The sequence below is a fragment of the Rhyacophila brunnea genome, unplaced genomic scaffold (genome assembly GCF_057557595.1).
Source record: "Rhyacophila brunnea isolate RB1 unplaced genomic scaffold, BYU_Rbru_1.0 scaffold_16, whole genome shotgun sequence".
Taxonomy (NCBI): Eukaryota; Metazoa; Arthropoda; class Insecta; order Trichoptera; family Rhyacophilidae; genus Rhyacophila; species Rhyacophila brunnea.
The window spans coordinates 25635441-25650732 of NW_028232816.1; the positions used below are offsets into that span (position 1 = coordinate 25635441).

The window sequence follows — 15292 nt, forward strand, 5'->3', positions numbered from 1 at the left end:
GGCCACCGTGGGCGTATCTAACTCTTATCTAACTCAGATGGTCAAATTATTTTTTCCACAATACGGAGCGATAATTTTACCGATTTCACGAACCGGAACTGTGCTCCGGTCCATTTTGAGTCCTGATTTTCATTTTCATGTTAAACAAAGTTGATATACAGTTTATATAAACAAATAAATTCATCTGTTTTTAAACATTAGTCAATACATAATTACCAATTAAAAAGAATCCAATATCTACGAACTTATTAATGTGGTGTCTCCAGCGTCAAAAAAGTGAGGTTATTTATCACTCGGTAGTGTTGTAAAGTGTTTATAATATTTGCATTGGATTTTAGGATGAAAATTTAATAACAATAAAAAAAACATCCGGAGCAGTGTAACAACACAAATTTTCGGTGCTCCGGGTAAAACCCCACTGCTCCACTGCTCCATGCTCCTGCTCCAATCTCCACTCCAACGCTCTTGTTGGAGCGAGTAATTTTCATGACAGTTAGAGATCGAAATGGTCATATAAATCTAGTCATAATCCACTTAAAAATCAAAATCGTGCGCTTCCGTGTATTTTTAACTTGTCGAATAGACTGCAATAATACATTGATTCAGTTGAGATAGATAGATGTCACTGCGTCATTTAAAATTGCCAACAAATAAACAAGATTGTTAAATAATTGTTAACTATCGAATCTTCACCACTGATATTTTTAAGGTAAGCGTTAAATAATCGTCTAGTTAGTAGTATTCGCCAATGATATAATATAGAATTAGACTGAAACTAATGAATAAACAGGTTCTATTTAGCTCATGGGGTAGATTTATTTATATTAAATTTAATGTTACATTGTGACCAATGTCCACAAAAAAATATAGTAGTTCAGAAGTTTATACTCGGTGGCCAGTGTTAATATTAAATTTAATCCTTTAAAAGCTACCTTCGAGTTGTTGCGACGTGTCACAACATTAAAAAATACCATCCAGTTGAGCCTTTAAAAATATATTAAAACTGAAATTATGACTGACTTGAATACAACACGCTACGCCTGTCACTTTGTATTCCAGACAATCTGTCAGAGTTTGCAACTGACATATTCAATTTTATCCACTCATTAACAAAACCAGACCACTCACATTTTAAGATACAGTGAATGGACACAGTGCCAACAGGGTTGCCAACTATTCATTTTTAATTATTATTTTTTTAAATCTTGTAAATTGCAAATAACTGTGCCATTATTAATTTGCATACAGGACTGCAATATGCATGCATAAATTAAACGATGAGTATCCAAAGTAATGTGTTGTGAAGGAGGATATTCAAGAAATTCTTTTCAACTAAACGGAGCCTAATTATAATTATGAAAGTGATGCAGAAAAAAGGACTAATATACTTACTGAAATGTCCGGGATTCCAGCGGCTAGCTTAGGTGTCCATCGAACCCCGGATTCACAAAAAAAGGATATATTAAGTTTGTTAAATTAAATAAAACCACAAAGTCTTTCTTGCGCGGGTCTTAGTGTTATATATTTTAATCTTTTTCTTGGACAAGATTATTTTGTAGTCTTTTTTACAGTTTTATATATTTAGTTTTTACAATTCGAGTCGCAGGTCCGTACACATTTTTTAAGGGACGCTTGCTGACTTTCTTTTCTTTTTGAAATTCCTCCGGACCCACGCTGACTTACCAAGAGCCCTCGTGATTAGCCAAATCTGATCGGATGATCTTTGGATTCGGCGAATCACGAGCCTGATCCTGGCGCCGGCGCGCGAAGATTTTACCGCTGCGCAATGCGCGGCAATATTTGCAACATTGGAATTTTATATTTTTTTATATTATATTTAAGTAGTCTTAAAATTATCTCTTTCATCCATCATCATTTATACTTTAAAATTTATCTTAATTACACCTCCGCCCAGTAAGTGATTTTCACGCACCGGACGAAGGCCTTTACTCATGAATAAAATATTAACGTAGTTGAGCAGGGAACCAGATCAGGTGTTTTATTCAATTGTTTATAGAGATCAGGGTAGCGGTTCGGCCCGTTTTTTATTTAATATTTACAGAAACCAACAAAAGCCTGTTGATAACAGGTATGTGTCATTACTAGCATTTAAATAAGTTGAAAGTCATTTCGCATAGCAGAATCATTTGTGGCAAACTTCACACTGTTACTGTCGAAATCCAAAAGCATTTTTAGATGCAGATAATGCCAAGTTAAACGCTGAAACATGAATTAGTTATGAATGGATGAAATTGTTTCATTAATTACTACATACGTTGGCCATTTCGAACAGATAGCATATTCGACTTGTACTGAAACTAAAATATTCGTATTATAATACAAACGGCAGCCGCCTATTGTCTAATAAATATTACTCCGGAACGACAAAATTATTGCATACAGTTTGGCAGTCAAATACACTTAGATTATTAATTAGAATATTTAGTTGAACAATCACAAATCTATAATGTCACGTGTGAAAATGGGGCTACTCAGTTGGGCAGGCCATGTCTCAAGGAAAAGGTGGTTTGGTAGACCTCGACTGCGGCGGTTGGAAAAGGGCTACTAGTTCATTCTACGTCTTGTGCGATCTCCTATCGGAGGTCGGCCATCATTTGGGTGATCTTAATTAGACCCATTTTGATCAGTAAGCCATAAAATACTGCTTCTTCTGTTTCGTATATCGTTGATCTTTTCTTGGATAATGGAACTGGTGAATGCTGTAATGTGGCCGAAGTACTACAGTTACTCGTTTATTAGAAATGCTAAATTAGGCATTTCAATATATCCACGAACAAAACTGATAAAACGTGATTAGCACACGGCCTAAATTTAAGTTGTCGTGGATAATATATTGTTTTTTGACTTTATCAATGTATTCATGTCACCAGTGGCGAAGGGTGGAGGTAGGCTGTTAAGATTCGCTATAAATAGTGCACACTAAACTTTGTTAGGCATATGTATTTGTTTTTATTGAACTAAGACTACAATTTACAGATGGTGTTAGTTAGTTTTTAAAAATCAATTAAACCCTGCCTAAACGAAACCATAATAGATTTGGTCTAATTTGGGCGATACGACAAAATTGTGCACACTTTTTCATTCATAGTTATTTGTTTTCGTTGGATTAAAACTACATATTAGACATATTGTTGGTTCATTTTTTTAATTCATTAAGCCCTGCGTAAACCAAACTAGAATAAATAAAAAATATTATTCTATCTATAAAATACTCAAAGTTATGTATGATTTAATTGCATAATTTTAGATATTTTATAGATAGACATGTATTTTTTGACTATTATCTATTATGGCTTGGTTTCTCAGGGTTTAATTGAATTTTAAAATCTAACCAACACTATCTGTAAATTGTAGTCTTATTTCAATGAAAACAAATATGTATGTCTGAAAAAGTTTAATGTACACTATTTATGGCGGATCTTAACAGCCTACCTCCACCCTTCGCCACTGCATGTCACACTAGGTATAAATATAGTAATTAAAATGTTCATTGAATCCTTATCACGCAAGGCCACCCAAATCTCATTCACAATCTTTTCAGTTGCAATAATATATAACTATTATTGTTCAATACATGTTTCCTTATCTTCAGAACATTATTTAATGAGTCCAACGTGTTGCCTAGTTTTAATGTAAAATAATAAAAAATATTATTGCCATTGTTTCTCTAACTTGATAATAATCCATCGATCTTAAAATTCTGATGTTATGTATAAACTTGTTTCAGCGGCAAATTTCTTTGACACAGATTATGCAATCGATTCATCAGACAACGGCCCCCACAAGGAGGGGGGGCTGACAGGGCTCTAGCCTGGGAACCTGGGCTTAGGGGGGGCCTTGACGTGGTGGGTCAAACAGTTAAATGAGATAAACACATCACAAATTTGCTTTAATATTTAAAGAAGTCGCCTGCGGCGCTATATTACTTTGAAAGTCTTATTATTTCAAAATATAATATCATGATTGATATATTTAAATTCACGTGTCGAATTATATTTTATAATTATTTAAAGTGTTTTCTGTCTAATAAAAATGGCTATTTATCAAAAATAGCGAAGGGTCGCATATCACTTGGCTACCACAAAAAGGCGTCGCTATCAGTGTTTCATAACTGAAACGAATCCGACAACTGAATAATTCAAGTGTATTTCTTTAGAAATACAAAAAATATACACAAAATGCCTTTAATTTTATCTTGCGAAACCCTGGGGTTCCACGGAATACCATTTAGGGAACACTGGAATAAGACATCACACTGCCTTTAACCTTAGCGATAGGTAGGGGGCCCGCTTTAGGATGTGGGGGCCATGCATCAGACAATTTAAAATGGGCCCCTGAAACAGTTCAAAGTAATCATACAATTATTAATTTATACCAAATTCTGTGTACCTATTTCTCACAAATTGAGTTAAAAATATTACCCAAAGCATAACAAAATCCCTGCAACTATCACAAAAGAGGCATATAACAAAACTACTCAAAAAGATACTAGGGTCACTATGGATACATTTTCATTTTTATTGGGTACGTTGGTGGTTGGAATTTATGATTTTCATTATTTTTTTATCGTGGGGCTTCAAAATCAGTTAATACCTCGGACCTCCAAGTCCTTAAACCCACTACTGACTGGTTTGCCAAAAACTAACGTTTCCGCGATATGCTTTATTTCACTTCAATTACATTATGATGTACGTCGCCATACTGTCACTCTATCAGGGTGACAAATGTAGTCTATGATTTCGTCATTTTGCAGAATATTTTGATCGATCACGATCTCTGTAAATTCAATGATTAAGTAGTATTTTGAATTATTATTCATGCTAATTTCAATTAATTTTAACAGTTTCTACATGTGCGTAGTACGTTAAAATTACTTGCGATATTGCATCCATAGATAATATTTTGAACAGAGCCTAACCTGCAAACATTTTTATAGAAAATACATAGTGCCAACCGCTAAAAACAAAAAACACGCGATTTTGACATGAGTCGAAAATGTGTAGGCATGTAGATGATAAAAAACCTTCATTGAGTCATGCGATTGTCGATGCAGTGCGGTACACGTGAGGTGACCTTATTGTTGTTCTGGCGATTTCGGCAGATTTTACTACGGGAAGGGAGCATTAGTCTGATAACATTTTAAATACCAAAAAAAACGACATTACCCATTTTTTTCCCGTAGAAGCAGCTTACTGTGACAGCACGTAACAGCACAGAAAGCGATGATAAATGTATTTGACGCATAATTGTTGTTAAATGTTATGGCATGTAAAAAATCACATTGCATAATATCAGAATAATAAGAATATATAGGTACCTATATAGGGGTATACCTGCAGGATAGACAACATTTAAAAAAAAAAAGTCAGTTAAGCATAATAGTTTATCCTTTATAATACTAATGACAACCCTACATTGTTCAGCATACAGCTGTCATATCATATTTGTTTATTTGTAAAATCAATCCCCAACATAATATAGCTATGTCTTGGTTACCTGGTAATATTCTCAGAATTATATCTGGTTTTTTACCTTATTTATTTTATCATCAGTTGAACAACTAAAATATTTATATTTGTTTTCTTGTTTCTTAGTTGTATAAGTATTAAATTTATTTACTTATCTTACCTTACTTACCTTTATTATTTATTTACTTACCTTTATTTTAATTATTGTAGTATAAAATTAACAGAGAATCTCCTACAGATTTAACTACACTTTTATGATCCTTTGTCACTTTATTCATTCATTTGAAGGTTATCAATGAAGATATTATGGAAACAATTGACAATGCATTAGGTAAACTCTCAGTAATCTGCCGCTCGATTATCCGACAACTACTATAATCCGCCGTTATTTTTACTAGTTGAAAGCACAAAATTAAGCTCCATAATTCGCCGGTATTCGATTGTCAAATTCAGTAGTCTGCCGCGTACAAGTATACAACGCAGATGAAACGGGTTTATTTTGGAAACTTCTCCTTCGTAAAATGTACGTTCATCGTGAAGAAAGTTGTGTACCAGGGAGGAAAGTGCCCAAGGACCGCATCACAATAAATGCCGTTCTTCAATCCAACCGGGACACACAAAATGAAGCTTTTGTCATAGGGAAAGCCAGGAATCTTAAGCCATTCAAGAATATCTGCCTCACTGAAGCATTGGTTGTGTCAAGTGATTTACTATTTAATAAATCGGTAATAAACTTAGTTTGCATAATTTGCATATTATAATTTAGCAAATGCTTAATTTTGATTATATATAATACCGTAATTTTTTGCTAGTACAAATTTCTCAAAAAAAAATACTTTTACGAAATACCTGTTTTAATTTTTACCATAATTTGTATGTATGCACTATAATCTGCCGCTTTCACTAAAATTGAGCACTTCTCTGGTTTTTGGGGTGGCGAATTACTGACAGAGTATTGTAACTAATAATTTGTATTTTCTTGTTTTGTTACAGTCGGTTTCCCAATCCTGTTCCTCTTCTTATGGGGTAAACCCTTCGAACGAGGGTTCTTCTGCGATGATGAATCACTACGGCATCCGTTCCATCCGTCGACTGTCACTAGCACGATGCTTTATCTCATCGGATTGGCTTTACCTATTTTCCTTGTGAGTACTGTTTCTAAAATCAATGATAAAGACCTATTTACAAGAAATGTTTGATAATAGTATAGAGCATGGTTTCCCAAACTATGGGTCCCGACCCACCAATGGGTCGTGAGCGAATATTGAGTGGGACCTAGCCACTGTATACATAAATTTTAAAAAAAATAGGAAGTGATAAATTTGATATTTCATTCAGCTATTTATAATTCCTAAAAATTGAAATAAACTTAAGTTACGGAAAATATTGTGATAAAGTAATGAATGTTCGATGAAGCTATGAAAGTCCTCCTCCTCTTTACTACCTCATATCTATGTGAGGTCGGATTTTCGGCTATGGTTAACATTAAAACTAAATACCAAAATAAATTGGATATATCAAACTCACTGCGATTAAAAGTAACTAAAGTTGAAGTGGATGCTAAAACTGTAATGAAGAAAAATAAGAAACAAATACATCCTTCCCATTGAAATAACTTTGTAAAAAAACCTTGCAGGTGTAGGTATTTAAGTAATAATTTTTTTTTATTTAAGTTGTTTCTTATTTCAATAGTCTTTCATTCATATTGGTAACACTTATAAAAAATATTTTTTTTATTTCAATTAGAACAAATAAGACAGCATTAAGTAGTTCCACGACTCGTCACCAGGGAATCTGAGCATTACCAATATGTATGCCGTCTTTTCTCTAAGACAGCTAAGAGGTGGGTCCCAAGATTGGAAATTTTTGTTAGATGGGTCGGAGCCCAGTCAACTTTGGGAACCACTGGTATAGAGCATAATGCAGAACCAAAAGACGTCTATATACAAAGTCGAAATCGGTAACTTGGTATGAATGAAAATAAAGATACAGTATTCTTATTAGAACTCCTTTATCGAAGAGAGAAAAACCATTCGATGTATTGTTACAAATTATCTATGTTTTTTTTATTTACGCTTACTAAATATGGTTCTGCTTTACGCTGTAAGACTGAGTAGTATAAACAAACCACATAAGCGTAAAGTTTGATAGTTTTGACAGAAAAACGTATGACGTAGTTAGAGTGACGCTTAGCCGAGCCGAGTAATGTAAGTGCAGTCAGAAATAATAACGGTAACAATAATTAAAATTACTGTAATTCCGTAGTATGTAATAAAGAAATCGCAATCTGCGCAATTTCAATATTAAGTTGTTCCACTATATTAAAAAAACTACATCTGAATCTGAGTTAACTGTGGGATTCGAACTTGTGACCCACATATCTGGAGCCGAGTATGGTAACCGGCTCCATGGTGGGGTGTTAATAAACTGCAGCACAAATGATCAGGTTACACATATAAACTCGTCTCGACTGCAACATGTTGATATGATTTTGTTGGCATTCACAAAACACATGGAAAAAACAATTGGTAACGTTGCAAGTAAATCAGGTCGACGTAATCAGTATGTTGAACATAGAAAATGTTGCAACGACGCATTGGTTTTGGGTAGTTGCGTGTCATCACTGTTGTGTATGTGTGCGTGGAAAAGAGTTGCAACATTGCTGACAGTTTTGGTGTATGTCCATGTTGCAGTCATGGCACCTGGCTATTGATATTGTTTTTTTTGGTTACTTATATATGTAGGTACTATGGTTAATTAGGATGGTACATAGTATAATAATGTTAGATTGTTCTGTGAAAAAGCTTTGTTCACTAATAATGCAATGTATTTTATCTCAGTGCAGCCCTGATAAATAAATCTCACAGCTCAATTGTGAAGTTTGCTACATATGAATCTGCAATGCGAAGTTGCTTCTAATTAGTCAGCCATAGTAACTTGTTTTCAGCCTCACTTTCATGGTTTGTGCAATGTTCTGTAGATGAAGGATTTTCTTCAGCCTCTTTGAGTGTCTAAATTATAACTTTCAGATAATAACTACAGAGTACCTGTCATTCAGGCGAAAGAAGAATCACAAGGTGCACAGCTTCATGGGATACCGGATCCTCCCGTGGATCTGGTCGTCGTACAACGTTATCGGAGTCTTTGGCTTTGGAGTCCTCTGCCAGCAGTTGACCACCGACATTGCCAAATATACTGTCGGAAGGCTTAGACCGCACTTTTTTTCGGTGAGTCCAATATGATTTAAAAACCTGAATTTAAAATGTATCACCTGCAGTCAACTGTAGACACAGTCATTTTTCTGTGAATGATATTGTATGTTTTTTTGTATATCACTCACGATATCTCACCTGAATAAATCAGTTCAATCGTTAGGTTCAACAGCTCTTCTTTGTCTAATAGAGCCAAAAAATACGACTGTCTGTCCCCTCGGATGGGACCCTCTGCTTTGAAGGCGGTGACTGAGATCGGTTGTCGCTTGACTGATAAAACAGGCGAGTGCTGTTCAACTGAGTACCTGAGACAGCGAATTAGCATTTAAATCCAAAGAGATAATGCAGTCTCTATTTTTAGGTACACCTGCATGTCTATTCTTAACGGTTATCACTTTTATTTTATATCAAATTAACACGAAAAGAATTCTATACACTAAACGGTTATCGGTGGCTATCTCTAATTCGTAATACGGCAAAAATTTAGTTTGGTAAACATGTCGGTCAAATTCGGATATGTTCGTGCTGCCGAACTCAAGCGGATAAAGTCAAACCAGCGCCATCTAGTCGGTAATGAGCCGAACACAAGAATTTTGTATTGACACGTCAGACATAATTATCAACATAACCTACAATTTTATTACTCATGTCATTGCGATTGCAGCAAAACAGTCGGTCTTGCATCTCAATTCTCAATATGTAAAATTGACATACTCTGTTTGGTTCTCAAAGTTAGCACGGCCGAGACAGGGTCGTTAAAAGATAATATCACCTTTTGACAGTTCAGACGGTTAACTTTTTTACATAATTAATCATCAGAATGCGTAGTGATAAATGTGATATATTTATCACAATTAGCTCTTTTTTGGTGTTAATTGATATGTTAGAATAGGCCTGCTGACGTATCTAGGGGACTGAAGGAGGTATTTTATATCCTCGGGGAAAGCTTTTTAAGTAGGTACATATTTATTCATTATCTGTAATTCTCAACTTCAATTATATAAATCATTCTAACCAATTAGCGACTATAAAAAGGATACCAAACTGTCACTTTTGACGAGAATAAGATACGTCATGTTGTATATTTTATCAGTTTTTTTTACGATTAGCTGATAGTTTAGCATGCAGTTACTGTCATGTAATGTTCCAGTAAAAAACATGTATTTTTTTACAATGCCACTGGGGCAAAAGTCATCATTATCACTCAATTTGGTTTTCAATATCAATATGAAATAATTACATCAAAAGTCATTCATGGCCAACAGAAGCTCTTAGTATATCAATATAAAATTCTTTATTCATTCATATAAATTGTCAATGATAGTGTTGTAAGTACTCATTCACTTTTATTGCTGAGAAAGCACTCTATTTTGTCTCAGTTAATCGACTGCCTCTGGTTTGCTTTCATCAATTCTTGATGATATATCGTGATAAAATTAATGTATCCATCAATATGTATTGAATTTCATTTGAAATTATTACTATTGATGCATAGCAATAGAATAGGTAATATGTGGCGTTCAATTTAGCAGTTGAATAGATTTAAGTTGGAAGTGATTATTTAAAGCACTGAGGATTAAATGGGTATAAATGATTTGAGTTTGAAAAAATCAACACCACTGTTGTAGTGTTAAATAAAATAGTGTCAGGTCACCATTTTTAAAAATCTCTCTCCACTCTCCTCTCCTATCACCTTTACTAAAGCACGATTATCAAAAAATTGAAGCAATACTTTGCAGAAGATCGAATGCACAGCGCTCAGTTAAAAGGGGAATAAAATATTTTCCATGTTCACTACGGAATTGGACTGATTAATCGCTGTTCTTAAATTTTTATGCTAAGTTTAACGACTTATTTTTCTCGATTTTTCACGAGTAAGCTACCTATTTATTCAATAAAATGATATTTTATAAAACAAAATAATAATTTTATTATATAGTACTTATCTACGTTTGGCGATAACGCCTGACTTCAAATGCGTGAAATATAAAAATAAAAAATAGACATATAGAATGAAGAAATGTAATTTACAGTGGTTGTATCTAGGCACGCGCCGCACCTCACCTCACCTCTCGAGCGCTGCTATTTGACCACTTTACCTATTTGTGATTCAATTTAATCATTAGCTCCAAGTAAGCTCCGGCGATCGATAACGGTTGGGTGTTGCCGCGGACCCTTCTACCGGCACCTCACTTCACCATTCCACCGATGCTATCTGGCCACTTTATCTACGCATGATAATTTGTCACATGTGCGTTATTTTCGAGAAGTTTTATCTTAACTATGGAACCTTTTGAGATGCCGAAATTAAACTATTAAATTGTTACCAACAATGTATTCTTTAAGTCGTGTAAGTTTCAACAATATTGGTCCAGTAGTTTTTGTGACAACAAAGACAAAAAATTAAAAAAAAAATATCTATATAATATTTTTCACGTATAGACATATCACATTTTGATATTTTTAACAAAAAGCAACACATACTCGGAGCGGCGCTGAGCAAGATAAAGCGCTACAATAGGTTTGATGTAATTGCTAGTCGAGAATAGCAACCATAACAACAGTCACTTACGCACTAGAAGAAATAGCATCTGAGCATATTCAAACATAAATTATTCTACTAGTATAATACTGCCCTGCTGGGTTCTCATTTCATTAAAACCAAAAACCTGTCTTTTTACTTAGCAGGGCAGTGTAGGTATATTACAACGTTTTTATTAGCTCGTATTCGTATTTGTCCGGTGGTTGTTTGTCCGGTACAAATCTTGCAATCGATTTTTAACTAACTTCCCGACTAGCTAGACATTTGAAACTTTTAGAATATATCAGAACACTATGCCAATGCATTCTTTTAATACTTTTAGTCATCTTTAAGCAGAGTTGAGTTCATATTCAGTTAATTCTGTTTTATATGGAAAGTTATTTCAGAAGAAATCCGTAATCCAATCCACTCTTATTGGTTGCTAGGGGTCTGGGGTCCTAGCAACTAAATTATTATAAATATATACGTGCGTTATTATGGAAATCAATATGAATGTCAAATTGACATTTCAGTATTATTTCTATCAAGTACAAATTTTTTTGATCATTTAAGCTAGTCAAATTTAAATTCTACAGACAATTTAAAAATGTTGTATATAAAAAGTTCTTTTTATCTTGTAATTATTTTTAATATAGATCAGTAAAATCTTTGAAAGAAGAACCAGTATTGTTTTTTTTAATTTTTTTGTTCAACTTTACTTATTCCCAACATAGTAACGGTTTCTTGTCATGTTCATCCAAAATAGTGTCTTGTATCATTCGTTTTAATTTAAAAGTACACATTAGCGTCATTTAGGGTAAGTCCCTTTACTTGTTAGAATAAATGTCTCTTCTAATTGGCATTGAGTACAGAAATAGATACAGACTTTATGCATTCTTGTCTTTTAGAAAGTGTCAAACGATATGTATTCCAAACGGATGCACATGTCACAGTACATTATCTTTAAAAGCACTGTCTGGATAATTGATGTTAATTTTATTTATTTAAATCTTTTGCTTTACAATATTTATTTTTTCTGTTATCTTTTACTGTCATCCTGATTCATTTTGCATTGATAATAAATTCTTAGTAAGGTTAAGAAACTCGTTCGTTCGTCTTTTATAAACAGGGCTGTACTCTGGCGCTGCTTGTAATTAATCATATAATCAGTGTTCTATTCAGGGGATAATGCACAATTTAATAAATCTTATACAGTGACTGAGCAATTCGGTACTTTGATGGCAGATGGTTATAACTGCAGTTTTTCACTTTTTCAAGAACTCAAACATAGCTGTTAAAATATAGCACTTTTTGACCGTTAACTTACTGTAACGATTAACTGCCTCAATACATAAATATGATAAACTATTGTCGATAGCCGCCTTGTGTATAGAATAGACCCACAGGAACTAACTAACAAAGGTAATAACAACTATCAGTGACGTCCCGTGTGGTTAGGCAGGTCATGCGTTGCATAAAGGCTACACATTATAAATAGCGGCGAATGAAGGAAACGAATACAATTATTACAAAATTTGAGAGCAGTGGCGTTTTTCAGGTTAGCAAACGATGCGGTTCTTCAATAGAAATAATCAACATCTTTGTTTAAAAAATAGTCGAAGCATAAAAATCCTTTGAGCATAAGGTTGGGTACCTCCATATCTGTCTGTGAAATAAATCTCCACATACTTATAACGATCACTGTTTGAGAGTAGGTCTCGTGCAAATGATCTAATTCTCAGTGTGTATGTCAATTTGAAGATTTTTAAAGCGTTGTCTCTGAAGTTGTGGATCTGGAAAAATGACATATTGTTTTTTTTAAATGTCTGTTTGCTCCAGAGCAATGACGCAATTGGTGAAACGAATGGCTTTCAACCAATCCATGTTAAACAGTCTGTTAATGTAACCTACACAATTTATTGTTTACATTGTTCTCATATTATTAATTATTCATCATGTAAAAAGTTTCTTCCCATGTTTTATATGTTTACACATTTTCATAGTTACGTTCTTACGTTATTAAAATTTATTTTTTATCAAAATTTTATTAAAATGGCAAAGTTGAATAACTTGTATTTTAAATTAGTGGGTCATTATCTTCAATGGTATGCAAGTTTTATATTATTATAGGTATTTTTTTACATCCTTGAATAATAATTTTCATATTAATTTATAACAAAAGCGACATATTTCATTTCTGCTTCTTTCAATTCAGTAGTATGACATCAGAAATAAATAAAAAATCATCCAGACGTTTGTATAAAATGATAATAATTATTTTTGTGTTTTGTTCATAATAGTGTACTAACAGTTTATCTCAATTTACTGTGGTTAATATGTTTTGATAATATATCTGGGATCGACCATTAGTGGAAAACGTGGATGTGAAGCAGAGATAAGAAGGGGCACACAGATTACGAAAAATACTTATTGTACATATTGTCTTACCACTATATGGAAGGATCGGGGAATTTCAATTGCCACAAAAATGATGCTTGTGCAAACATTAGTGTTCTCCATATTTGTGTACGGTGTTGAATCATAGACCCTGAAGGCGAGGAAACGGAAGGTAATTGATGCCTTCGAAGTATGGTGTTGGCTCCGAATGCTTTATATTTCTTAGACAGAGTACAAGACGAACCTGTCGATCATCCAGAAACTTCAAATAAAAGAATGGCTCTCAACAATATGTATGAGACGCATTCCACAGTTTTTTGGACATATTGTTCGGCGCGGACCGGATAACCTGGTGGTTTTGGGTAACCTCCAGGGTAGGCGAAGCAGAGGAAGAGCGTCGGCGTACTGGAGCAACCAACTAGGGGCAGCCTTCTCCCTGAGAGGTAGAGGATCGAGAGGGGTGGAAAGTCATCGTCGCTCAAAAGATGACAACGTTTTAAGATGGTCACTATCCTCAACCTTAAGGGAACGACCAAGAAGAAGAATAGTCATTTGCAATAATATTTACAAATGATTAATCCCAGTCGCACATTGAAAATCGACTCGACTGGTATATAGTCATAAACTCATAACTGGCCGCAATATTGCAACTTTCTTGCCATGCCGGGACAGTGACATCTCGCGTCTAGCCTAAATGAATGACAAAGTGCGACATTTTGGGGTTTTACCTGTCGCATGTCGGGTGAATTTTTTTGCATATTGTGACCAGTGGCGGTTTGTCGCAATTTAATCCATGTAAATTTATACCAAAAGCATATACTCAGTAAACAGTCACCGAATTCGTGCGCTCGTCGGAACGCACAAATATGGATCTTAGTTTGCCGTTCATATTACATTGGGTAATAACAGTTCAAGCCGACACGTGAAAACGATAAATAACTCATGAATACATAAAATTTATGACCATTAGGGACGCAGCTCAAAAGTTACGCGGAAAAATGTAGTAACTGAGATTTAGCAGGATTGATAAAAAAATAGATTTTTTTTATTTAAATCTCATATAAATTCATTGAAAATAGGCTGATATTGAATAAAAATTGATTATCAACATAAATATTTTGGATCGATCCTTTATTCCTTCTATATTTGCAAATATTTGAATATAATTTATAAAAAATTAAAATCTTACCATGTTCTTTCTCATAGTGAGTGAATATGTATAACATGATGTCATATTTTTAACAATGCAGGCATTTTGCTGGAGTTTTATTGCTTTTTGTAGACGAAGAAACTGACGATTTGTCGAGAGTCGAAAAATACGTACCTACCTATTCAAAACAATCGATAGTTTTGTTTTTTTAATATTTTCTTCAAATATTATTTCTTACATACAATTCAGTATGATTTCTGCGGTCGTCGTTATAGTCGGCTTTTTTAGGTGTTTTGTCACGTTATTTCGATAGTTTTGTTCATAAAAATAAATTCATAACAATATATATACTTATTATTTAATCAGGGAGAGTATGTGTTTTAAAATGATAAATTTTGAATAAAAGATTTATAATACTTAATACTTATAATTATAGTTCAATCAGTGAAGTGTATGTGTTTTAAAATGATGTCGGTAAACGTAGACTTTATCAATAATAATAATAAGAGTCAGAATAAAAAAA

The 15292-nt window shown here is 33.8% G+C and overlaps 1 protein-coding gene across 2 annotated transcripts in view; it reads left to right on the forward strand.

Moving 5' to 3' along the window:
* Positions 1–15292, forward strand: part of wun (wunen) — a 44406-nt gene that overhangs the window by 14535 nt on the left and 14579 nt on the right. For both annotated transcript variants that reach the window (XM_085943373.1, XM_085943374.1), the window contains exons 2-3: positions 6483–6634; positions 8519–8716. In XM_085943373.1, coding sequence (XP_085799499.1) covers positions 6483–6634; positions 8519–8716 — 350 coding nt within the window. The remainder of the gene's footprint in view (positions 1–6482; positions 6635–8518; positions 8717–15292) is intronic.